This window comes from Montipora foliosa, chromosome 1 (assembly GCF_036669935.1).
Source record: "Montipora foliosa isolate CH-2021 chromosome 1, ASM3666993v2, whole genome shotgun sequence".
NCBI classification, from domain to species: Eukaryota; Metazoa; Cnidaria; class Anthozoa; order Scleractinia; family Acroporidae; genus Montipora; species Montipora foliosa.
Window position 1 is genome coordinate 7082336 of NC_090869.1, and position 25332 is coordinate 7107667.

At 37.7% G+C, this 25332-nt stretch overlaps 1 protein-coding gene across 4 annotated transcripts in view; it reads right to left on the minus strand.

Moving 5' to 3' along the window:
* Positions 1-20147, minus strand: part of LOC138012545 (protein virilizer homolog) — a 44459-nt gene extending 24312 nt beyond the window's left edge. For 2 of the 4 annotated variants that reach the window (XM_068859455.1, XM_068859381.1), the window contains exons 1-21: positions 20049-20143; positions 19357-19469; positions 17764-17850; positions 17595-17643; positions 16992-17510; positions 15165-15284; positions 14303-14362; positions 13600-13632; positions 13294-13323; positions 12161-12259; positions 11296-11359; positions 10143-10171; positions 9660-9715; positions 8692-8740; positions 6814-6844; positions 6356-6429; positions 4948-5031; positions 3640-3721; positions 2542-2609; positions 2312-2392; positions 1-82 (exon numbers count right to left, since the gene is read on the minus strand). The exon at positions 1-82 is cut by the window's left edge and continues 7 nt beyond it. In XM_068859455.1, the coding sequence (XP_068715556.1) occupies positions 1-82; positions 2312-2392; positions 2542-2609; positions 3640-3721; positions 4948-5031; positions 6356-6429; positions 6814-6844; positions 8692-8740; positions 9660-9715; positions 10143-10171; positions 11296-11359; positions 12161-12259; positions 13294-13323; positions 13600-13632; positions 14303-14362; positions 15165-15284; positions 16992-17510; positions 17595-17643; positions 17764-17850; positions 19357-19469; positions 20049-20126 (1888 nt within the window). In that variant the 5' untranslated portion in view covers positions 20127-20143. Of the gene's footprint in view, positions 83-2311; positions 2393-2541; positions 2610-3639; positions 3722-4947; positions 5032-6355; positions 6430-6813; positions 6845-8691; positions 8741-9659; positions 9716-10142; positions 10172-11295; positions 11360-12160; positions 12260-13293; positions 13324-13599; positions 13633-14302; positions 14363-15164; positions 15285-16991; positions 17511-17594; positions 17644-17763; positions 17851-19356; positions 19470-20048 lie in introns of all 4 variants that reach the window. The other 2 variants (XM_068859609.1, XM_068859532.1) reach the window with 2 other exon arrangements.
* Positions 20148-25332: the final 5185 nt, after the last annotated feature.

The window sequence follows — 25332 nt, forward strand, 5'->3', positions numbered from 1 at the left end:
CAGACTTTTGAAGAAGAGCTAACAATTCATATAAATGGACTTTGTGAGCAAGGGCTGAGGCAGCTTCCACCACCCGCACTGTCTGAAATTCAAATAGAATACAAAAAAGATTGGTGAAAGAAAGATCCAGCAAGGGAGAGAGAAGTTGCCAATTACCCTCAAAAATTCAGCACAGAGTTGAAGCAAATAAATCATGCTCCAATCCCATAAAATGCTTTGTACTAAGTACTGAGTGAGTACATGTACAAGTCATGTTTGTAGCTGTTATAGAGTACAAGAAAATTGAAATTGATTTCAGTAGTGCAGATGTTAAAATGTTTAGGCTGAGAAATTTAACATTTTCACAATGCTGAAACCATTTTATAATCAACTCTTATGTTTCGTGATTTGTACTCAACTGGGGAAAAAATTCTTTAGCAGTCTTCAAAGACAGCAGTGTTTCAAGTAGTCATGTACCAACAAAAAATACTAAGAAAGAAATGTTTATTAATATTTTGAAGTGCAGGTTTTAGACAGAAGATAGAAGTGACCCTCATGCTTATTAGGGCAATAATTTAAGTCATTGCCTCTTAACAGACACCTGAGAAATTCAGGCAGCTTCAACTATCATCCACTATCAAACATGTTAATTATGCTATCAACGTTCTTGTAATGGCCACCTAATAAGCTTCATGTTTCAAAAAAATTTCCCAGCAAACACTTCTTCCTTTTCAAACACACCAGGAAAGGAAAGGAAAGGAACTTTATAAATTTAAGTGTCTAATCTTCTAGCGCCGTAGAGCACTCATCGGGGACACTGTAAATTGGTTTTTGAGGAGAGGGGAAACCGGAGTACCTGGAGAAAACCTCTCAGTGCAGAGTAGAGAACGAAAAAACTCAACCTACGTATGACACCGAATCTGGGAATCGAACTCCGGCCACATTGGTGGGAGGCGAGTGCTCTCACGACTGCGCCATCCCTGCACCCCTAACAAACGTTTCTACAAGTGGGACTGTTGTAAAGGAGATGGTCAATAAATGACAAAACACATTGCGATAAGTTATTAATCAATGACAAGTTAGGTCTATTTGCAAAAAACCTACAGGTGCACATGTGATGTTGAACCTACATGTAAAACCTTTAGGTCACTACATGTAGTTTGATGCCAAGCCACTGATATGCTACTCACTGTCAGCTGGTGACTCAAATGCATGGTGGCTACATTAGACCATTAAAACATACATGTAGGTTCAGGCAACATACAGTGTACTCCTGGGACAGAGATGTCAAGAAGTTGCATTCTGCCATATACTCTAAGGATGGTGCCCACTAATTCAAAGGTATTTTTGCTCTGGTTTATGATTATGCAAGAAATGTGGATCTTAACAAGTGTTATTGAAATCCACAAAGAAAATTGTGGATAACAATGCATAATTGATGAGTACTATATGTAAAAAGCTTAAATACAAGGCAATGTATGGTGTTCTTTCTCAAATTGAAGCTTAAAATTAAATTAATTATCTTTCAAAAAGGCATGGTTACCCCCAATTTTCTTTTTGGAAACCAGTCTGTACGAACAACACAGCGCTGCTGCAGCGAATGACAAGCTTATGAAATCATTGGCAAAGAACATGCACTGCAAAAGCGCTCCAATTTTAACTGTGCGAACCTGAAGCTTCTCAAAACACTTGAAGGTTGCAACATCTCTGCACAACAATGCAGATAAACTTAAGCCCCAGATGGAAACATAAAAACTCATGCATCTAGGATTTCAGCATTGAAGATTTCTATAAATGCAAAACTTCATCACAGAGCTATACTAGGACACCTTGAAAAACAATTTATTACCTTGCATGGCCACCAAATCACGAACAATTGTGTGTAGTCATTGCAGGAATAAATGAGTTACTGTAAAATCATCTCTTTGGGCTATATTTTCCCACTGTTTTATTATATACTAAAACACGTCTATTCACCTCAGTAGCAGAGGCTACTGGTGGATATTTACCACTTCACAGCTCAGTAAATATCCACCACTAGCCACCTTCACTTAATTGGTGAATAGTTATTTCATTCAAGGTTCCAGTTGCTTAGTGACAGAGCAACCAAACCAAACCAAACTAGAAGTCAGAAGTTGAAACATGTAGGTTTGACTGCTGTTTTTTGTGCGAGAAGATGGTCTCTGTGTAAGAAAGATATCTTTTAACCCATTCACCCCTAAACCGGCCAGACTTAGTATTTTACTCTGTTTAATGCCAGACAATTTTACTCGTCAATGGGGAACCCCCAGGAGTCAATGGGTTAATAAATGTTTTTACGATGAGATTTTACCTGATCGGCCAAAAGAAAATCTACAAGTTGCTGATAACTTCTTGATTCTTGTTTTCTATCATTCCCCTCCCCTTTCCTCTCCTAAAAAAAAATTAAATCGAGAACATTAAAAAAATAACCTGGAAAAAGTGAAGTACAAAATAACGTAAGTAATCTCTCAATCTTCAGCATTCTCTATATTTATTTAGAATGAAACAAATAATATGTAATAAAAATGGTATACAGTATACCTTGTCATCTGTTTCCCATTGCAGAAAGTGTTCCATTCCAACATAACAATCTGTTGTGTTGTCAATGGCTACAAATTTATTACAACAACAACAAAATTAGTATCATTAAATAATTCTGCCTCTTTTATGTGTATTATTATTATTAATAATACTATTGCTATTGTCATTATTATTATTATTATTATTAGTTATTATTATTATTATTATTAGTTATTATTATTATTATTAATATTCGAAAGTGATTTTAATCTAGAGTGATTTTCATGATTGTTCTTTGTAACCAATGAATATCATGAATAATAATTATTTTCTTAATAGGGTTAAATGCAATTTAACTTAAGTTAGTTAATGACCAGGAGCAAGTTACACAGTTTGTCTGGCGTGGCGTGGCGTTGCGTAGCGTGGCATTAGCGCTAGGGTTTATCAGTATTTTGGGGGTGTGCCTGCAGTGTTTTTTAGGGTGTGCGTGTGTTATTTGCATGTCGGGCTTTTCCAGGGCGTCTTCTGGCAGTTCTAGCAGTCAGCAGTTCTTTTGCATGCGCCTGCCCATGTCCTCGTGGTTTTGCTTGGCTCAGCATTCCGTGTGTTGGCGCTCGGGTGCTTTCAAGTATTTCCCCGCCCTCCTATCCCTACTCAGGGGAGTCAGGGCCCCTCCTTTATAGTTTTTCCATTGAACTCACTGTTGTGACGGGTGCTTGATTTGGCGGGCGGGTTTTGTGGCTGGGTTGCAGGTAGGGCAGGCTTATGGGGTGTTCCACCAACCTGGGTTTGGGTCGTTGGTACCAGTCCCCAGATCCTTGGGCACCCAACCTCCATTTGCGACACAGGCGTTAATTTGGGTTTAGGACAGAAAGCAGTCAACACAGGTTGAAGTCATTTTTACAAGTAGAATGACTTTCATTTTAGACTACAACAAATGCATATGGTACATGTATGTAATTTGGTAAACAAACAGTCATATACCAGTAGTAGCAGCAATTTTAAGAAACTTTGTCTTCTTAAGGATGCTTACACTAAACTCATCAAGATTGCATTGATTGACAAAAATATTAATATCAAATGTTCTTTTGGGTTCAATACAACCCATGGTAAACATACCTTGAAGAGTCAGCAGTTTCATTGAAGATGACATGTGTTCTGTTATGAGAAGTTTGCCAAGAGCTTCTTGTACTCCAGCTTTCTGATAATTTTAATCAAGGAAAACAAAGAATCTTAATAAGAACTGGAATGCTAGCCATGGTCAGTTAGTTGCCTTTTCAAATTTGTTACTTTGAGGGCTTTCAAAACATCACTTGTGCCCATAAATCACAAAATGCACTTGCGTTCATACGATTTCCTATACTAAGAGAATGATGATCATAAAAATGATTCTTATACATGTTGTACAATGCATTGTATAAAGCATAATTTTTACATGGCAAGGGATACGAATTTTAGCTTTGAGTGCTTATAGTATCCCTCAGTCATTCTCTGCACTCTCAATAAAACAATTTGTATCCCCAACAGGCCATGTAATGTTCTGTTTATTATATAGAAACCCATGAAATGTCCACATTAAAAACAACTTGTTTTAGTCATTTTCAGAATGGAGAAAAAGTGGTCACCAACCGCTAAAACATGCATGCTGTGTAACATGAAACAAGATATGAAGTTTAAGATGGAAAACAAACCATGATAATAACAAATTGAGCCATAAAAATGTTAATGTCGAAGAGGACAATAATTACATTACAGCAAAAGTATCTCACAATGAAGGGGAAGCTTGCTTTTTATTGGCTAATCATGTTAGTTACCATTAGATTCTTAACTTTTAACCGACATACATGTATACAAAAAACAAAAAAATGTAGAACCCACTGAACTTTTTCTGCCTTCAAAGCCTTGATTTCCGGAACTTTGCAGCGTTTCGATTATGGCCACAGTGGGCACAAGAAATCAGGTTGACAGCAATTGAAAACCTGTTTGAACTACTTTTTGTTGCTAAACCAATACGAGTACTCGTTAGAGCTGACAAGTGCCTGGAACCAATCGAATTGCTAGGGTCAAAATCTGACTCTGGGAAAATGAAGTGGCACCCCATTGGACCGGCCTTCTCAAAGAACTCAAAGGCCCATACCAGAGGTTTCTTCCTTGCCTATTCCATCGCTCTGAGAGAGAAAAACCTCTGGCAGCCAGGGTAGATGTCCTTAAAATGCAGCATTTTACCCCCTGCTATTAACTCATTCCCCCCTGAGAATAGAAATAAATGTCTTATAGATTGTACTCTGTCTAATGCCAGACGGTGGGTTAAAGCCCTTTGTATTTTCTTGAAGCTTGAAGCTAAACCAACTGAGCCTGCTAGACAATAGTACAACTTGGTCACTAAACATTTAGGGCACAAAATTACAATCAATAGAACAAACATACTATTAACACTGAGGAGATTTCTGTCCCACAGGAACACATGGCTCCAACAAGCTTCAGTCCCGCTTTTATCAACCTAATATTTGCCTGATGATGGAATTAAAATTACACTGTTAGTATGCTGATACAATGGTTTTAACTTTTTGTGGAATTGAAGTCAACAAGACATTGTTAGTGACTGAGTAACACAACATTCACTTCGAAATGTTTAAATGCAAACAAAAGATCACTTACTAGCCTATTAGGCAAAAAAACCAATAATTTTAAATATTTCTCAAATCGGAGGATCTTATCAATATTATTACAGTACATTGTATTAAGTATTTCTTTAACGTATGATTTTTTTTTATTCTTGTAAAATTAAATGTAATTTTCACATTGCATACCTGGACATGGTCCATGTTTACTGTCAGTTTTATTATGTCTTAAATTACTTGGACAAGAATTAGCTGACAAATAGGTTTGACATTAGCTGCTCTCTTTTTTCATCTTCCTGGTTTAAATTTGTGCTAACTGGCTGACTATTGAAAGTTTGATGTCAAAAATAAGATAAGTTTCTTACTAGGTAAACATTTAATGATAAATAATAATAATAATAATAATAATTTTAAAATTTATAGCGCACAAATGTCTACATGAATATCATCAAATTATGCAACATAAAAACCAACGATAAAGTAAGAATGACATTTCAACTTATCCGCGGTAATTTTCAAGTTTGACTGAATGGTTGTGACATTAGCATATAGAGGCAAACCTTAAAAAACATCGAAAGTATTAACCAATAGAAATGTACATGTACAGGTATAACTCTAAAATAACAATGGACTAAAGGAACAATAGAAAGGTGTAGGAATGAACCACCTACAGCTGTAGTAAGAAATTAATAGCTATGAAATTAAAATGTTTTAAATTAACATGTGACAAAGTTTTGCCCCTATATGCTAATTTCACAAATTTCTTTCTCTTTATCGCGAGCTTTTACTAAAAGTAAGATACATCACAGTTTCATGACAGCTATGAAAAGAGCTCTAAATTAGACGGTGTACCAATTACATGTATCTTAAGCAGCAAAGGAACCCTTGAGAGCAGTATTAAGGGAGTCAGGGTGGTTTAACGGTCATCAACCGCGCCTCCCACCTCTGTGACCCGGGTTCAAACCTAACCTCGGGTCGTATGTGGGCTGAGTTTCAGTTGATCTCAATCTGACTCCGAGGGTTTTTCTCTGGGTACTCCAGTTTTCCTGCCTCATCAAAATTGACTCTCAGTCAATTACATCCAGCTGCAGGCGGATACCCTCGACAGGGATAACCTCTGGTAACCTTCCCTTTCATTGAATTAAATGAATAAAGTTGGTATTATTATCATTATCATTATCATTATCATTAAAAGTATGATTTATTAAACTTACTGCGATAGGAAGTTGCTGTGCCATCTCAATATCCAGTGAATACATGATCCATTCAACCAGTTTTCTCATTATGCCTGTAATCATTTAATGACAAATATCACAACTATTAATTTTGAAACTTGTTACACTTGCTGCTTGTCACTTTTAAAATTCCAACAAGGTTTCAGTATTCTTGACATTTTTCATTTTTAACAACTTCTAAAACTCCTCATTTAGAAGTTGTTAACAAATGAAAAATGTTAATGACAATCAATATTTAAATCACTAGACAGCCCTCATCTCAAAACATTGTTAAGACAATCCTAAAAGGTCTCTACAATGAAATACAATTTTGCAATCTCGCTGGTTCAGTGCATTGTAAAAGAGGAGCTACAAAAGATCCCGTTATCTCACATCAGATATTCTGCTAGTCACTTGTTTTCCAAGAAATAAATTAAGGAAAAAACAAAACAACACACCTTCCTTTTGTTCACTTCTTGAGAGATATGCCTAAAAGATAACAAGTTTCAAAATTAATAAATTAAGTTATAATACAGACATGTGACTTAAGGACGTTCGCGCCAAAATCTTCCTACGGTGAGATTTTCTTCATTTCTCGCCTAGAGTTAGGTCATAAAGTACTTACTCCAAAAATATAAAAAAAATTGGGGGTCACCGACTTTGTTTCGGAGAAAATGGCAGTGGAAAAATGCCTTAATTTCGATAAATCTGTCATAATAACGAAAGGTAGCCTCATCTGCTCATCCATCGAAAATCCTAAAAATAAACTGTTAGAGTGAAGGCTTCCGTGCGTAGGTTTTTAGGGGTGGGATTTTAAGATAATTTCATGCCGCTAGGGATGTCGTAAACAGTAGAGTTCATCCTGGACGAGCGTTTTCGTAACCTCTATCCGTTGCAACCACTACCGGAATTCGATGGCACGAGGAAAGAAAATTAAAAAAAAAGATAACTTCTTACGGTGAGATTTTTTTCATTTTATCATATTTTGTAGATAGTAAGTAGAGTAAGTGATTCATGATTAAAAAAATAGGGGTCACCGATGATCCAAGGGAGTAAAATCAATGTGATTTTACGAAGCTCTTGGAAAACTTCGTTTGTCACGTTTTTGCGTGACCTGTCGGGGAAGGACTGGAACCCAAGAGAGGATCGATCGTTGAAGGGATGAAAGGTTTTTACCCCAAAACAAAGCTTTCTCGAGCACAGCAACGATGTTTTAAGCAGTCGTCATCTTCATTTGGTTAGTGTTTTGTATAATATTTCTCCATTGCCGTCATGCTCGTCTTCTGGAGTGTGGTTTTTGTGAAATTTAATCTCTGGTTTTTTCCACGCAGGTCCGCACTATTCAAGCCGACGAGGACGAAAATACTGCTCTATTTTCACGAAAGTAAAGGAAAAGAACTTCAAAAACATGCATACATTTTCAACTTAAGTTCGTAGGGTAATAAAAACATTAAAAAAAGAAACAGCCCCATTAAATTTATGCAACGGTTCGTCCTCGAGTTTTCCAAACTTTCAGCCACCACTCGATCAGCAGCTACCATTTAAAGAGCTTTTCCATCCTCCCGCTCACTTCTCTTTAACGTTTCATGATGATTCGGAAATAAATGTGCCATTCTTTTGCCGGCCTGGAATTTTTTCCCCGGCGTTTTTGTCGCCATGTTATTTTAACTACTGCTTGAACAATATTTATGAAAGTCAAATAGACTAGTGCACGACTGATAAAAACAACGCGAACATCAGTCGTGCAGTAGTCTACTTGACTTTCCTAAATATTTTTAATCAATTTTGACTGATCACGATCTTCTCTTATCCAACGCTGTGCAAGACTTATCGTCCACGGTTTCTGCAAAGGTTTTCAAACCTCAACTTCACTAATGCTCGAAGTAATGCGTGACATATTACAGTCGCGTTACCTGCGCAGTTACGTTGCGCACAAACAATTAGCGCGAACGTCCTTAACACATAGAAGATAATTATTACATGGCCGCTATAGTTCTTAAATTTACCATGACCTACAAGGTGTTATTAATTTTGTTATTATTATTATTATTATTATTATTATTATTATTATTATTATTATTATTATTATTATTATTATTATTATTATTATTATTATTATTTGGGGCCATACCTTAAATTACAGCTTGGATTTATGGCAGAAGTGCAAAATAATGTAACATTACAGTAGTAGATAGGGCTGGGTATTTAGGGGGAAAAGGTCCTTATCTTTAAGTCTGGATTGAGAAAACAAATTTATTTTCCTTCAAAAACTGATTATTGAGCAGAAAGACAGGCAAAAAAGAAGATGTAGAACAATGACTGCAAATTAAACATACCAATCCTGGGACAAGAAGTTTGGGAATTTCCTCTAGCAGCTCAATCCATCTATTGAAAATAAATAAAGCAGTGTACAATAAAATAACATAATTAAGGCTGAAAAACAATCTGTGTCGTTAAGTTAAACTAGGGATTTAAGGTTTGTGTGTGCAAACGCAATCAGGGTAGATCAAGGCTCAGATTCAAAGACACTGTAAAAAGACACTTGGAGAAGTTGGACATAGACAGGAGTTCCCGACAGCAGAACGCTAAGGACAGAGCTGTGTGGAGGAATCTGATCATTCAGACCTAAATGAAACAGCCATTGTCGCCCAAGACAGGCTGCTATGATGATGATGATGATGCGTGTGCAATGCTGGGAAAAACATACCAATTACCTGAAATATTTAATTTCCTTTTCAATGGTCAAATAGCAGCCAAATTGCGTGAAGTAAATGGCAGGAGATTTTCAATGAATTTTCACAAGTTGTAAGCAAATAGCAAGAGGAGCTTATAAAAAGTAGACAGCCTGTGACTGTACAGCTGTAGGTGGTTACCATTAGGAAGGATTCAAAGATGTGGGAGTGCCTATGTTTGTAGAAAATGTGTTTCCCTTCCTTAGAATAACTACCATAACTCTGAAGCCATGTAATGTCATTGATGCATTTATTACCCCAAGAATGACGTTATCTACAGAAGATGTAACAGCTTAATTTTCCCTCATTTAACCTTTAACTTCGTAGTGTCGAACATTCATCTGCTATATTGGCAAGTTCTTTTACTTAACTCTGAACCCATATACTGTCATTGACGCATTTATCACCCCAAGAGTGACGTTATCTTCTGTTATCCCAGGATGTTCACCTGCCTTGTATTGCCTTCTATGAAAATTGTTACCGGTAAGTACTGTATACAAAAACCTCTCCCACGAGACTTACTAGAGAATTTAGTAACTCCATTGCTCTATAAACTTTGATACACTACTTACTTTAAATTCCTTTCAGAGGTACAACACAACTCTACTTGTTCAAACAGTGCCTGTCCCTTAAAAAAAAGGTATTGGAGTAACAACAAAAATTACTATTTAGCAGTCAATACATTATGTCACATGAAATGACTTTTAATCTAGTTTGTATTCTGACCATAAAGTGCATGTACTCACAATCAAGGATAATTGAGGTTTTGAGGTTATAATGGGAAGAGGTGAATAAATTGATCATCTACAAGTGCAAATACAGGTACTAAAATTACAAAGTTGTGCCTATAGATGAACTACATTGTACACTGCAGCAGAGATATGAATTCAAACAAGAAGCACTACCTATAGGATGACCTGGACAGTGCGCTCAACTATGGAATATGGCTGCATTGATGAGTCTGTAAGTACTGATTTTAATTTAAGAAAAGTGACAGAAATAATTATTGTCACATGATAAATACTAAAGGATAACATTTTTCACGTTTTTATTACCAAGTTTACTTGTTGCTCATCTGCAGAATCTGGGGAAACAATTTTAAAAAGTCTTAATAATTTTTGTTAAATACTTGCTAGACTGATTCACATGACATCTTGGCCACCATGTTGGTGCCCCTAAACAAAGACACGGTGGCCATGTTGGTGTCCCGACCAAATCCTCCCGGAATTGCACTCTATTATTATGCAAACGCTTTCTTTTGTTTTCATTGAAAAACATGGCTGTTGATCGCATGAGTGAAAACCAACAATTGGCTTATTCATTACATTTATTCTTTAATACATATGTTTTCTTACTTGATTCATTCCCTACTATTTTATTCCAGCCATTTCTATATGGGTGTTTAGACAACTTCCTGTTGGCATTGTCCAAATGAGTTTTAATTTGGGGTTTGAAAGAACTTGCCTTTAATTTTTTTCAATTTAGGGAAAAAAGTACCAAAATTGCCAGCACTTTTCATTAGCTGTTGGTACATACTGAAACCACTGAGTATGTATACATTTACGTAACTACATTTACGTAGTTGGAGTTTGATCATAACGCCAAAAGGCTGGAAAAAAGCAAAATAAGGGAATGTAAGCATTATTCTGACATGTCAGTCATAATAGGCAAGAGAAATTTGAATGTGATTGCCATGTCATTTGCCGTTATGGTCTTTTTCAGATGTTTTATTTAGTGTTGCAGGACTAGACAACAAATGGGACTGCTTTGACAGTGTTTTGTTTCTTTTATCCTCATTGCGCATTGTATTCCTTCTCACAACAGCCTGAATTCCCTCACCACATTGTGAACACATATTGTCTTGAGTGGACAGACTTTGCAGCCCTAAAAGTGTGAGCACATCCAGACAAACATCTTGTGAATGTACAGTGTGTTTGCAGGCTAATTGAATGGCTAAGCTACATGTATTTTCAACAATTAATTAATATTACAAACACAACTACAGAGGAAAGATACAGTAGTCATGTACAAAACTGAAAGACTAACAATCAGAATGACCCTCACGATGGCTTTCAAAATGCCATTTTAATTTAATTTTTTCTTGAAATGTAATTACAACAATTTAGTAAGATTATTAAAAGTAATTCCATCTTACAGGAATCTTCAGAGTAGTAACATTGTTAATTAAAGTAACTCAATCTGACTTACAAGAATCTTCAGAGGCTTTCAAAACTGCCTTCTCATGCTCTGTACTATCTGGTGGAGTGAATGCCTGGAAATAATTTTAGGGAAAACAGAATTTTTCTTCTAAAAAAAGACAACCATCATAATTACAAAAACTTGGCTATTAATAATCAACCAAGCCAAGATGTCTGGCATCTTCTTGATGAGTCACGCAGGCAAAAGGCTTGCCAGTGCATTGCATTCCCATCCATCTCTTATTGAGTTCACAGGAGTAATGGGAGCATAATGCAACTCAAAAAATGAGCTCACACACAGAAAATAATGTTTTTTGCCAGTCTAGAACAGTGACCTTTAACATCATGATATCATTGAAAACAATCTGATACACCTGTATCTTAACAATGACAATATGGATATGTTGCAGATCATTTTCTTCCTTAGGTTAAATCACAACCAAACTTGGTCATTTTGTTTAAACCTTGGTCAACTTACAAGTTTCATATTCCGAGATCAAGTTCTTCCAACCTAGGTCAGTTTGGTGCAGGAACAAAACACAGGTCACCTGTAGGTCATTCTTTTACCAATATAGAAAGAACCCTAACCATTTAAAAATGCTAAAACTAGGCCTAAAAACTTTTACTTAGGCCTACTTAGGTTTAAGGTTAGCTTTAATGAATGTTTAGGATTCTATCTGTATTGGTAAAACAATGACCTGTGACCTGTGACCTGTGTTTTGTACCTTTACCAAATTGACCTTGGTTGAAACAACTTGATCTAGGTTGAAAGAAGTTGACCCATGTTGAAACAAAATGATCTAGTCTGGTGGCAAATTAACCTAAGAAACAAAATGACCTGCAACAGATACAGTGTATACACGTAAATGACTTACAGTTAGTATGGATAAGTCACATTGATAAGGGTTGAAACTGACAGAGACTGACATCCAAGCATCCTCACTGTAAACGTCTAATTCCCCAAACGTTACATCCTGAAAATGAATGGGATCCGAAAATCATAGATTAGCAATGCCAATGGTTAAGGCGTTGATCACAAGGCCAGCACCAGGCACTAGTTGTTCAAAGGCTGGATTTTTATGTTTATTAACCCATTGATTCCCAGGGGTTCCCCATTGATGAGTAAAATTGTCTGACATTAGACAGAGTAAAATACTTAATGAGGAGACCAGCTCTTAACCAAAATTTCAACCTTGAAAGACCTTTCCAACCTTGTGAAATCCTTCTTAAAAATACACACACGCAGGCCGCCATCTTGGATTATATGTGATGTCATTGAGCTCAACCTGAAGTTTGGCGGGAAGCTTGAACACACAAAGCTGTTAAGATTCCCCTTCCTATTCCAGTCATGCCTTTTTGTTCAGCAACACAAATTCCTCAAACAGGTCAGACGGACAAAACACCGTTCATGTTGTTTACATTTAAGAAAAGTGGGATCGGCTGAGCTCAATGATTTGTGTACTTTTAACAAGGATTTCACAAGGTTAGAACGCTATTTCAAGATTGAAATTTTGGTTAAAGGCTGTTCTGCGAATGAAATTTCTATAATCGATAAAAGAAGGATTGACATTTTGGAGTGCACTTCTCCTTTAAATTCTCAACTCAGATAATGCAATTCTAGCATTCTGATTGGTTCATTGCATCTCTGTTACCAGCCATTATACCTGCGTTTGACATTATATGGAAATGAATGTGGCAAATGAGGCTCAGCATAAAATTTTTGGCGACTGGAAGTCACGTCACTTTCCGGTCATTTTTTAAACTTAAATAAAATTTAGCAAAACCGAAGGTTAAGAATTTAATAAAACAATTATTCCATTCCCCGTTGTTGGATATGAGATTACTTGGCACTATGCGCCTTGTTGGCTATTTACCATCTCATATCCAATGCGGGCTCATGATTATCATTCAGGCAATAACTATCCTGTGTATGATCTGTACTAAGCACAGGGAGTGGTTCCTAAGCACTAAGAAATTAATTCTAGTAAATAATAACTTTGATACTTACAGTGTCATCTAAGGTTCCGTCCTCCATATCCTAGATGCCAAAACAAAAATAAAGAAAATAAAAAAAGTTACTTTAGATAAAATAACCAGAGAGTTGTAATAAGATGTCTTTCCTTCCATTATTACATAAACCATGTTGAACTCTGCAGCCAGATGCATGATGAGCTGGTAAAGAAACTCAGAACTCTTGGAGCCTTGACTGCTCTTTATGTTCAAATCCTCAAAGCAACAAAAGATTGATCTCACCCACCACACAAACTTGCACTATGCTAAGAAAATTAATAATTTAATGCACATCATATCATACCTCTTCATCGCTCAGTATTTCTTCATAGCCATCCTATTAAAAACCACAGGTACATAGTAGAATTAGAATCACACAATCACAATTTCTTCTTTGTAGTTACCAAATAAAATACAGAATATTACCACGTAAGGGCCCTACTCCCCACCCTTAAAACCACCATTCAATATCTCTGAAAGACGTGTGGGGATGGGCACTTACCCTAACATGAGCACTGGAAGTTTAGGCAATTTTTCTAGACTAATAATTAATTTTGCAAAATCTTCACATGTAAAGAAGACCAACAAAAATAATCCTGAGTGCAAAATATAATTTATGAGCAATAATTGCCTCCTATAGACACTTTAAAAAATTCAGCTTTGAATTCAGGTCTTCAACTCTTAATTTTGTCTAAAATCTGGGCTTCAAAACATACATTAATTTTTATCGAGTCCTTTCTCGGGAACACATGAGCCGAACAAATTGACCTGCTCCCAACTGAGTGGCTTCATAGTCCAGGACGTAGAGCATTGCACCTGTATCGCAGGGGGCATGGGTTCCAATCCCATTGAAACTGATTGAATTCTTCAAGTGTCACTATGAGACATTATTGCTTCAATTCTGAAAAATCCAGCTAAGCGTGAGGATCACTTCTCAATTTCACCTATAACCTGTGCACACTGTCTTCAAAAATATACGATGGTACATTACTTTTATTTCATCACACCTCTTTGTTATCGCTTGTTCTGGCAAAGGTTCTTTTCTGCTTTTCTGTCAGTTTTTCTCTCTTAAAAATAACATCGTTTGTCGAAGGTTAAAAAAACTTTTTTTTTCCTGAATGCAAACTTTTCCAAAACATTCCAAAGCATGCTTTGTTGATCTGAAGCAATTAATTCTAAATTTTTTGGTATGAAAGAGTGATGCCATGGATATTAGTTTGTTAAATCCCAGAAGATGTTTTCTCAGCAATTTCTTCTTCCATGAAAGAAGCATAAAATTTTAGATTCAATTGAAGTCAGATGACATTTACATTCATTTGAATAAAAGAGATGAAAACACAATGTCCATTATTGCACCTAATAAGATACACAACCAATTCAGACATCCAACACAAACTGTCCATTAATTTAAGACTTAGCCTTTGCTACACCTATTTCTGACAATAAGGTAAGGGTAGAGATTAGCCTTATTTTTAGCTCAAGGACCGTAAATGCAGTTGTTTATCCTCACTTGAGGAGCAGCATTTGGGCGACACTTTGTGATGTTTAAGAAATAGAAAACATGTACCGTGTTTCTATCAAGTTATAGAAACACGAGTGAAAGTTTGGGAGAACAAGAATTGCTTCGGGAACACGAGCCGCAGGCTGCGGGAACACTTCACGATGCTTATTGAAATCAGCATGCATCTACAGGTAATTAGGGGCATTTCTGAACATAACTGGTTGAAGACTGTTCAATTCAGTGTTTGATGATACTGGAGTTACAAGTAGAGGGGAACACAGATGCAGTGACTAAAATATAATTTCATGGAACCACCTTGCCTATTTTTAATCATTTTGTATTTTGAGATTTTGAAGCAATTCACTTACAACATCTTCAGGTTCCTCATCATCAGACATAAACAAATTGGATGGTGATCTGTCAGGTGTAAGTGGCTCAAATAAGTCATCAGCTGATTGATTGCCAGACTCCTCCTCATCGGCTGCTTGCTAAAGAGGAAAATGTAAACATTTCAAAATTGATTCGAGGCATTTTCCTTTCAGATTAAATTGGAGTCTTCAAAACAGCTTTCAGAACATTCATTGTTGATCCACTCTTCCACCCTCCCCCTCCCCCTAATCCAAGAAAGCTTGAAATGTGCTCTTGCAATTTTCATAAACTTTAACACTAGGGATGGATGTATTATTTTTTTCACAAATTAAACAATATTGTATACAGTGAAGCAGATACAACGTGCACTGTGCTTTTTCCCCACCCCTGTAGATTCCACTTAAAGAACCCACACTAGTTAAGTGCTGCCATGAGCAGCTTCAATTCTCAGATGCCATCTCAGAAACAGACCCATGCCTGAAGAGATCAATTTTTTCAATGGTGACCAGTGTTCTCCATAAGCTCCAGCGACTGGCGAAAATGGCCGTCTAGTGGTCTCGGAAGCCCAGATATTCACAGATAATTTTTTTTTTTACAGTGGGATAATAAATCCATCATATTTGTTTCTCAACACCTTTGTTTGATAAAAATAAATCGTTGATAGGCAAGAGATAAAAAATAGAATGATAATAACATATTAAAATCTTTGCAGCCATAATATTTGTTTTAATAATGTCTGGCCAGTTTTTGCAGTGGCATGTTTATATAACTAGAAATAGAAGATCTTATTTCTTTCCTGGGAGTGGGAATATTCTTGCAGCTATGCGTGGGCACTGATCTGTGACTGCAGCAAAAAAAAATTAAGCAAACAAAGCAACAATCACTGTTCACTGCCTGGAATAAGTTCTTGCTGTTTATAGCTGCAGCAAATTCGTCGATTTCATGCACGAGTAATCCAGTTAATCACTTAATATAGTTTGGATGCAAACCATCAAGGTAAATTCTTGGTGAACAAACAAGTATAGTATCTGAACAATGCATAAATACCATAGTTGTAGTCAGGCATGATAAAAAATAAGAATTAAAACATTTTTGTTGTCACTGACTAAAAGGCCTTTTTAATGAACGTTTCTTCAGCATAAATGACTAGGAATGGAAATGAGTACTTTAAAAGAGCCGCAGAAACGTCAGTTGGGATTGCCGAGGGCCTTGTAAAAATCAGGAATGTAAATGTGTTCATTAATCGCATTCGGTGCGCGAATTGAGTGCCACACTTCTAAAAACAATCTTTTTGACCACTGGGAACAGCGGTCAATGATCTTGATGTCGTCAAGGTCAAACTGATGATTGATTTGTATGCAATGTTGAGTTAATAAAAAATTTCTCTCTCCCGTGAAAATCGCTTTCTTGTGCCCTCTAGTCCTGGATCTTAGGGCTCTTGATGTTTGACCAATATAGACTTTGTCACAGTTTTTATTATTGATTTTATAGATCACTCCTTTTACAGTGGAAGAAGAAAAAGACGGATCCATTGCATTTCTGGACACCAAGCTAAGACAACCAACCAATTGAACTATAAAAACTAGCGTCTACAGGAAAGCCACACACACTGACAAATACCTCCAATTCAACTCTCACCACTCTTCTCAACACAAACGCTCAGTAGCTAGAACCCTTCTCAACAGAACAAAGAACATCCCTTCTACTGACACGGCCAAATTATCCAAACATGAAAACGAAAACCTGTTTGCTATAGGTGAATTAAGACTTCAAAAATTATGAAGAACTAATTCACTTCAAATAATGGCAAAAATAATACATTGTACCTCCTCTCTGGGGGACCCTGGTGGTGTTGTTGGTTTAGCAGCAGTACTATCCCCAACAGTAGCTGTAACAATTGAGGGTGATCTTGAAGGTGATTTTATGCTTGGTGGTGACTTTGGGGGAATCCTCTCTTTTTCTTTAGCACCCTTTTTTTCTTCTCTTGGTTGTGGTTGTCCTTCATGCTTGTCTCTTACCTCAGAAGACCTCTCCAAAGAACTCTTGTTTGGACCTAACTCAGTAATTCTGTCTGCACTCCTGTCCCTTTTGGGTTTTTCAGGGCCCTGCTCAAAAGTCCTTTCAGCCCTCACAGGGACTGTTTCAGGAGCTACCTTCCCTGATTCCTGATCCATTCTTTCAGAGTCTCGTTCAGGGCCCCGGCTCTCCACAATCACTGGTGGTCTTTCTGCCCTTGTTTCTGGGCGCAGCTCATGAGCCCGTTGGTTGACATCAGTAAAGAGGCCGTACAGACTGATAGTGATCCTGTTATACCATCCACGGAGAACAACAACGTCAGTTGCACCCTGTTGACAATAAATAAAGAATGTAATTCCACAAACAAATAAACATCTTTTGAAAAGGAAAAAAAAACATACTGTACAACTCACCTTAGAATAAGTAACTAGTTGAAAGTTGTTTGGTTCTTTGTATTCAAGTCTGTAGTAACAGTAAAGATACTAAAATTTAATTTTTTTTCTTTTAAATTTTATTTCCACACTTTCAAGAACAAAGGACAGAAAAAATTTAAAAGAAACAATAATCTTTCAGGCTACTCACTGTCCAAGTCTTTCAAACACTACATCTGAAGGTCGGTCAAGATTTCGAATGAACAAATCCAGTTTGAAAGATGGAGGATGAGTTTCTCTAACAAATATCAAAAAAACAACATCAGCAACTTATCACCAAACTTGATAACAAATGCATTCAGCATACATAACTGCTGTTACAATTTTAATACCAAAATTACACCTAAATATTGCCCTATCATGCAGTTAAAGGCAATTTGACTGAGACAATGAAAAGAAATCCTCCCTGAACCAGTCCTGAATATTTGATGTTCATGATTAAGTGTCAGGTACGATTGTCTGGGTGAGTGTAGCCCTAACAGACAGTAAACACTAACAGACATTTTGATAACCTGAGCAAAAGCCATCTTCAGAGTAAAGTGATTTGTGTATTGTCAGTAGATAACATCATGACTTGGTTCTCCAATCACACCAACAACCAGAGTCTTTAATACCATCTACTGACATTAAGTCAACGAAATGTTAGTCATCGTCGTCCTCAACTCACCTGGACAATTATTGTACTTCACATAATTCTGATATGACTCCTGGGTTCAAACCATAGGCCCATACAGAAAATACCATAATACTGGGTCACCTCGCAGCTCTTACAAGGTCTCACCTGATTGGAGACCACCCTTGAGGTTTAACAAAACAACAAATAACAGAAACAATGGACCCTAGGCCTAAAACACAAGGGCTGCAACTCTATCCTCTAGGGTCCATTGTTTCTGTTATTTGTTCTTTTGTTAAACCTCAAGGGTGGTCTCCAATCAGGTGAGACCTTGTAGGAGCTGCGAGGCTACCGATAATACTCTTTGTTTGTCCCCCCAAATTTTACATAAGCAGTTTTTGTTTTCTCTTGGGACCATTGTAAGTCCCAAGAGAAACAATGCTTAAGCAAAATTTGGGGGGACAAACAAAGGGTATTATAATGGTATTTTCCGAAGTGGCCTATTTACGATTTATCACTTTCATACATTCTTAGAACATGCTTATGTACCTGATGTAGACGTATATTCTACTTTCCAGCCCTCCCTTTTCCCTCTAATCTCTTGTTGCTGAACTAGCTGCCTGTGTGGCTATAAGTGAGTACTTATGGCTTCAGCACCTCTCCAGGACCAGACCCTGTCAATGTTTAGTAATCAGCATTCACAATCTTCTTTCCTGGGCCCAGTTGCTCAAAAGTAGATTAACGCTAATCCCAGATTAAAAATTGACCAAACATTTTATTTCTCGTCTCTCAAATGCAGTTCAGCGCTGATATTCGGCAAAACTTTACATTAAAAGAGGTCACTCTTGAAAAACAAAAATAGGCAAAAGAAACTTTCACCAAAAAGTTGAAAACATGAAACAAAAGTTTACGCTAATCCTGGATTAAGTTAATCGGCTTTCGAACAACCGGGCCCTGGTCTCCCCAGGCACCTATCCTGTGGTATTCATAACATGTGTTGATACTTGTCCACGAAATATCAGTAATTAAAAAATATGTAATGGGTTCTATTATTTTTTGCTAGGACCTTGACACATAAAACTTATGGACATTTGACACCTAAAGAGTTGATTCAGGTGGGATCTAACATACCCCATTTTCTCTCTCTCACTGACAGCTGCATGAACTCTGTGGCCTGCAGGTATCACTCTCACCTCCTGCACACAAACTGGTCGTGGAAAACTTACCAAATCAAGATGCATTTCCTACACAGGAGTAAAAATGTTTACAGTTTCATTTCAAGAAACAATCAGCAGAAAATTGAGAAATGCTACGCCACCAAATTACTCATCCTACAAGGGCAAAGATTAAGTAGAACCACAGTATAGATAACATTTCCTTTAAAATCACCTCCTGCTTATCATATTGCAACTCTAAAATGTCCTATATACCTGTACACATACGCTGTACATAACTCCACGATAGATTGAGCTAATCAAAGCAGAATTATGCAATCTTTTCTGTAACAATGACCCAAAAATCACAATTGCGGTCCTTCAAGTCAATTAGATTAATCTAATTGACTGCTTTCCGCAAGTACAGTATTGAATCTAGGAATTTTAAAATCCGACTTCATTAAATTGTATGTCCTGCTGTTAACATCATTACCTTTAAATATTTTTTATAAGAGTAGGTATAAGATAAGTTTGAAGAAGTTTCTTTTTATGTTATCGGGGTTGTGTTTGTATACCACGCGTAGTGTCCTCTCTTGAAACTTTTTTTGCTCCATTAATAACATGCTAAATTTTAAGTATACTGCAATATTAGGCTCTCGGTCAAGTTACCTCATTTTCTGGATGGCTAAATGTGTCACAAAACAGCAAAACGGGGTCTACAATCTCGGGTGACACGACAGCCGCCATCTTGTCTTCTACCCACAAAGCTATTGCACCCAAGCTCTCATTCATGTAAACGTGCACAGGACTTTATTGTGCTCGACAACTACATTGAGTTGGTTGTCCTATGTCCTTCGCGCTGGGTATCCTGTGCACGAACAATGGTAAGGACCCGGGGGTAAGGACCTTGGTAAGGACAAAGGACACCAAAATCACCAAAAGCAGGTGGCGAGTTCAACAGTAACGGTTATTTTCGCGTTGAATGACCAATCAACCGGAACCCATTACGGCTCCTGTCTGTCGATCACTCAATGTCAAAGTCTTCGAGTAGCCTGTGTAGCTGGCGGTTCTTTTTGGAGCACGAGAGATTTCGAGCGAGCGGCGCAAGAAGGCCCAGGGAAAACCACTTGCGTTCTCTTGCGTTCCGCAACAACAGAGTTGCAGTGACGTTCAGGGTGTCAAAGTCCCCATTTTCTCCTATTTTCCTATTATTTGGTTTTAGCTGTACAAAGACATTTATACATCAGGTATAGCCTCAATCTTAGTAAACCCTGTAACGCATTTCATTTTTGTGGAAGAAAAATGTACTTAGTGGTATGGGACATGAGAAAGAGCTAATTTCTTTTTCTTAAGCCGTCTTTACACTAGCACAAAAATCTGGCACGGCAATCCGAAATCTCGGTGCCGTATCGATGTTTTTCAGGCACGGCACGATGAATTTTTCGTGTGTAAACAGAACAAACAGAATGCATATTAGTTCCCTGCTAGCAAAGGTCTGTTTTCTTTTTGCTTTCGCTAAGCTGACGAGTACGGGTCGAAACGTAAGCTCTGTGGTTACTTAGCGACCGAATCCTCGCGTGCCGGATACTTCACGTTGTGTGGGCTCACTTAACAACAGCGGAAAAACTGTAAAGGAATGCGCAGGACACAATCGGCAAACATATCATGGGGCATGGGGCAGTGATCATATTGACTGTGTACACAACACAAAACTGCGTGGAACTTTTATTGATCAGCGCCTCAAATGGGATGAGCACGTTATGCATCTCTCCTCCTCCTGCTATGCAATCCTAGCTACACTGAAGAAAATCAAAAACATACTACCATTCAACAGTCGTAAAATCGTAGTGCAGTCTCTTGTTTTATCTAAGTTATTTTATAATGATTGTGTACTCTATCCAATTCCTTTGGGTCTAGTCAAAAAAATGGAGAAAGTACAGAAAGCGGCTGCCAGTTTTGAGTTTGGAAGACATGTGTCCATGGATGATGTCATCTAATTGAACTGGTTACCAGTGAAGCAACAACTAGAATGGCGTACTCTGAAGATCGCTCACAAAGCACTGCACGATCCACTGACCTAAGTACTTGGATATTAAAAAGGTTAAGCATGAAAGAACTCTGCGATCAAGTGCAGAAACATGCTGGAAATATCCTTGAAATCAAATACTTTTCAAGATCAAGTGGCGTCAAGTTTTAATAAACTTCCCGTTACCATCAGAAACTGTAAAGACCATAAAGAGTTTGTAAAACGTACTTTTAAATTTTTATTAGCGCAAGCTAAAAAAGATCGCATGTAGTTTCTGTTTCGATATTTCTGTTTTTACATATTTTTTATTTTAGATATTCCTATTATTTAGACATTGCAGGCGAAGAGCCATTCACGAGGATATACTGCAATAAAGTCGTTATTATTATTATTATTATTATTATTATTATTATCATTATGTAATAATTTTTATTTATTCTTTTATTCAACTTACGAAATTCTACAAATTAGACATTACAAAAAAATTACAAATTACCTAATATGAAATATTATTCTTTATACCGGTATACAAAAAGTGTTCTTTTCTAAAATTCAAAAAGCAATCATTTGAACTAAAACTTATTTTAAAAATACTACTGTCTATTTTAAGTTCCTTCAATTGTCTCGACGTTTATATCTACTTTCCCAAAATCCCATGAGACTCGCTTTCCAGTCCTTGATTCTCTCAGACAAATCAGAGCGGATCTAAGGAGTGCAAATGACGTTCTTGCACGAATCCAAGCAATTGTCTTAGCATAGTCCTCCCCTCTCTTTATCGCGATTAATTCTGCTAAACGTCTATAGAACATGAGGCATTCCTTTCCCATCCCACCAGTTGTTGAGTAAATTAGAGTTGTAAATGTTCTATGCTCGACTTCAAGCACTCGACTTGAGTACTGGCGCTTTTTCTCGGTCTCATGCAAACGATAGATCTGTTGTGGTTCTAGGTCCCTGTAGGATTCAGCATTCGGGTGACATACCCTAACATCAAAAAAGGCTGATATTTGGTGTTCCCAAACTCTTGCATTATGCGCTCTGTTAGACCCTCTACCCAACTGCTCTCCAGAAACATCTTGAAGCACAGGTTCAATAGTTACATCGCTACAAACAGTCCTCAGAAGTTCATCTTCCAGATCTCTAAGTTCATTGTGAGGCTAAATGACAAAACCGCCCCTTTTGCAGATCATTGCATGGTCTACAGTGAACACCTCCCCGCATACACAAGTGGATGGAATATCGTCTATTGGCCATTCATAGCGCAACTTGATCCCGGCACGGAAATACCGCTTTTTTGTTGAGGTTGAACCCCAGCTCTTGAAGAGGAAGGATTGTTAGCCACATCGATGACCCTTTCTCCTTGGCCAGATCAAGTGCACGCCTAGTCATCTGTGGCGCCCCCTCCTTGACCTTCTCCGTCCTGCCTTCAAGATCCTTCGCCCTTTCTCCTCTCACTGCTTGCTGAGTTGATTTTATCAGAGAGTCGTAATAAGAGGTTGAATACTTAAGGCGCACAGTCCCATGGCGAGGGGATCACCCTGTGTTGTTCCTTCACCAGATGGGCTTTCCTGACCTCCAGTGATGAATAGACGTGACGACCGTCTATATAGGTATTAATTGTACAGGCAACAATAATCGGGCACAGAACTCAGATGTTATGTAGTGCTACCGCTCTATTGAGTGCATTGAATGCATTTGACGAATCAATTAGCAAATCGCCCTCGGTGTCATCAGCCTCAAAGATAGCGTGCATTGCGTGTACAGCAGCTTCACTGCCAGACTTCTGTCGAGCACACAGCTGCAGAGATCAGCTGGCTTCTACCACATTCTTCTTAGCGACAATCATGACACACTTTCTGATGATACGCCTTATCACCTCGCCGACTCCTATTGGTCTAAGAGCACCTTTTCCTGTGTCCAGGCGGGTCAAACGGCTTGCCACTAGTGGTTCTATGGTACTATGATCGATAAACTGTGCACACAAAATCTTTTCCATTGTGGCTATCGCCTCGCACAGTCTTGACAATGACTGTTTAAAAGATTTGTCAGGGAGTATTCTTCGAAAACGGTTCGCGTCCACGCCAGATGGACCCCACGCTCCCTTGGTTCGTAAAGCAGCTTGCCTGATCATATCACCTTTCATCTCTGAATAGAGTGTATCTGGTTTTGCATCATCGATTGGCCCAAAAAGGACGGAGCCTAAGTTGGCCAGTTGTGACAACTCATCCTCTACCTCTGAAATGACTATTACCGACAATTCCTAAGTTTCTCTAAATTGACTATTATCGTCAATTTAGGACGCTTTGCGCTTGATAGGGATTATGGGAAATGAATATCTATTTTTAAAATCCGAACCCCAACACCTGAACTCGCTGGACTCGAACCTGCGAATGTTCGATTGTTAACTCTTTCACTTAACCACTAGACTACCGTATCGCTAACTGCCAGAAATTTAAAATATATATATGTCAATATATTTTTTCTTCCGAATGCCGCTGCAAACTGTTATTTTAAACCACTTAACCCCTAAAGATCACATGGCTGGTAAGTGTGCCGATTAGGTAAATAATCAGGATAGATATAAAATTATTGCTGAATAATGGTTAAGTCTTAGTCTTGATTTTAAAATGGTTATCTTGGAGTTTTTACTGTGTAAGCTTGCTTCTTAGTGGGTGTTGATATGCGATAACAGCGGCATTTGGAAGAAAACAGTTATTGACATTAAAAAAGTATGACGTACACGCAGTTAGCGATTTGGTAGTCTTGTGGTTGAGTGAAAGGGTTATTAATAGACCTTTTCGGCTTGTACACTTTGTTTTCCCAATACAGATCATGTGATAATACTCAGGAGGCTTGGTCCTTTGTTTCGTTCATTAAAAACAGTGCATGCAGGCATATTCCCTCATTTTAATGAACAAAACAAAACACCAAACCTCCTGAGTATGATCACATGATCTGTATTGGGAAAACAAAATGTACAAGCCGAAAAGGTCTATTAATTGTTCCCAGGTTCGAGATCTGCTTGTCCAGACGTTGGCTTTTATAAGAACATTTTCATTTTCCGTGATCCCTATCAAGCTTTCAGTGTCCAAAATGAACGATAATACTTCACTTGGAGCAAATTGACAATTAAGAATAATCCTTCAATTGAGGGAAGAGCCTTGGTTGAAAAGATTCTCGCTTGAATGCACAGGAATGTACGAGATCAAATTAATGCGTTTTCCACTTTGTTGAACGCAATGGGCCTTTTGCAGCTGGCGATCACATGGTTAAAAAACAGGCACGCAATGCGTACGTGTGGAAGTGCAGTAACACAGCGCGGTTCGTGTCAACTGAGCTGCGTTTTGTCTTCCAGGAGATTCAAGTAAACTTTGCGTAATATGTAGCTCTAATAGTACACGTTGTTATATAGCACGATATTGTTTTGGTACCGTATATCATTATAGTGCCATGGTAGATGTCTTTGGTAAGTAGCCCACTGAGAAGAAATGTGGTTACCAGTAAAATACTAAATCCCAGAAAGATTGAAGAAAATAATAGAGAATCGAGAAACATTGGCTTCGAGGCTGACATGTTGATCATTTTCAACTTCCGTTACCACTTCTTTTTCAACACAACTTTGAGCGTGCACTCTGAGCGTCAGCCGGACAGCTTTGTAATCCCTGTCTGGCGGGGTTAGTACTTGGATGGGTGACCTCAAAATATGCGACTTGCCGTCAGAAAAATAGGACCGAAAATATATTTTAAAGCTCAAAAATGCGCACTAAGCAAGGTACAGTTTTATACACAGTTTTTAGGAAGAGAAGAAGAAGAAGTTTTCAGGAAGTGTCGATCGAGAATAAAATATTTTGCCATCAGCAACAAAATTTGCGACATGAAAACAACATTAATTTTAAACCGCGAATATAAAAAGTTACCATCAGCGAAAAA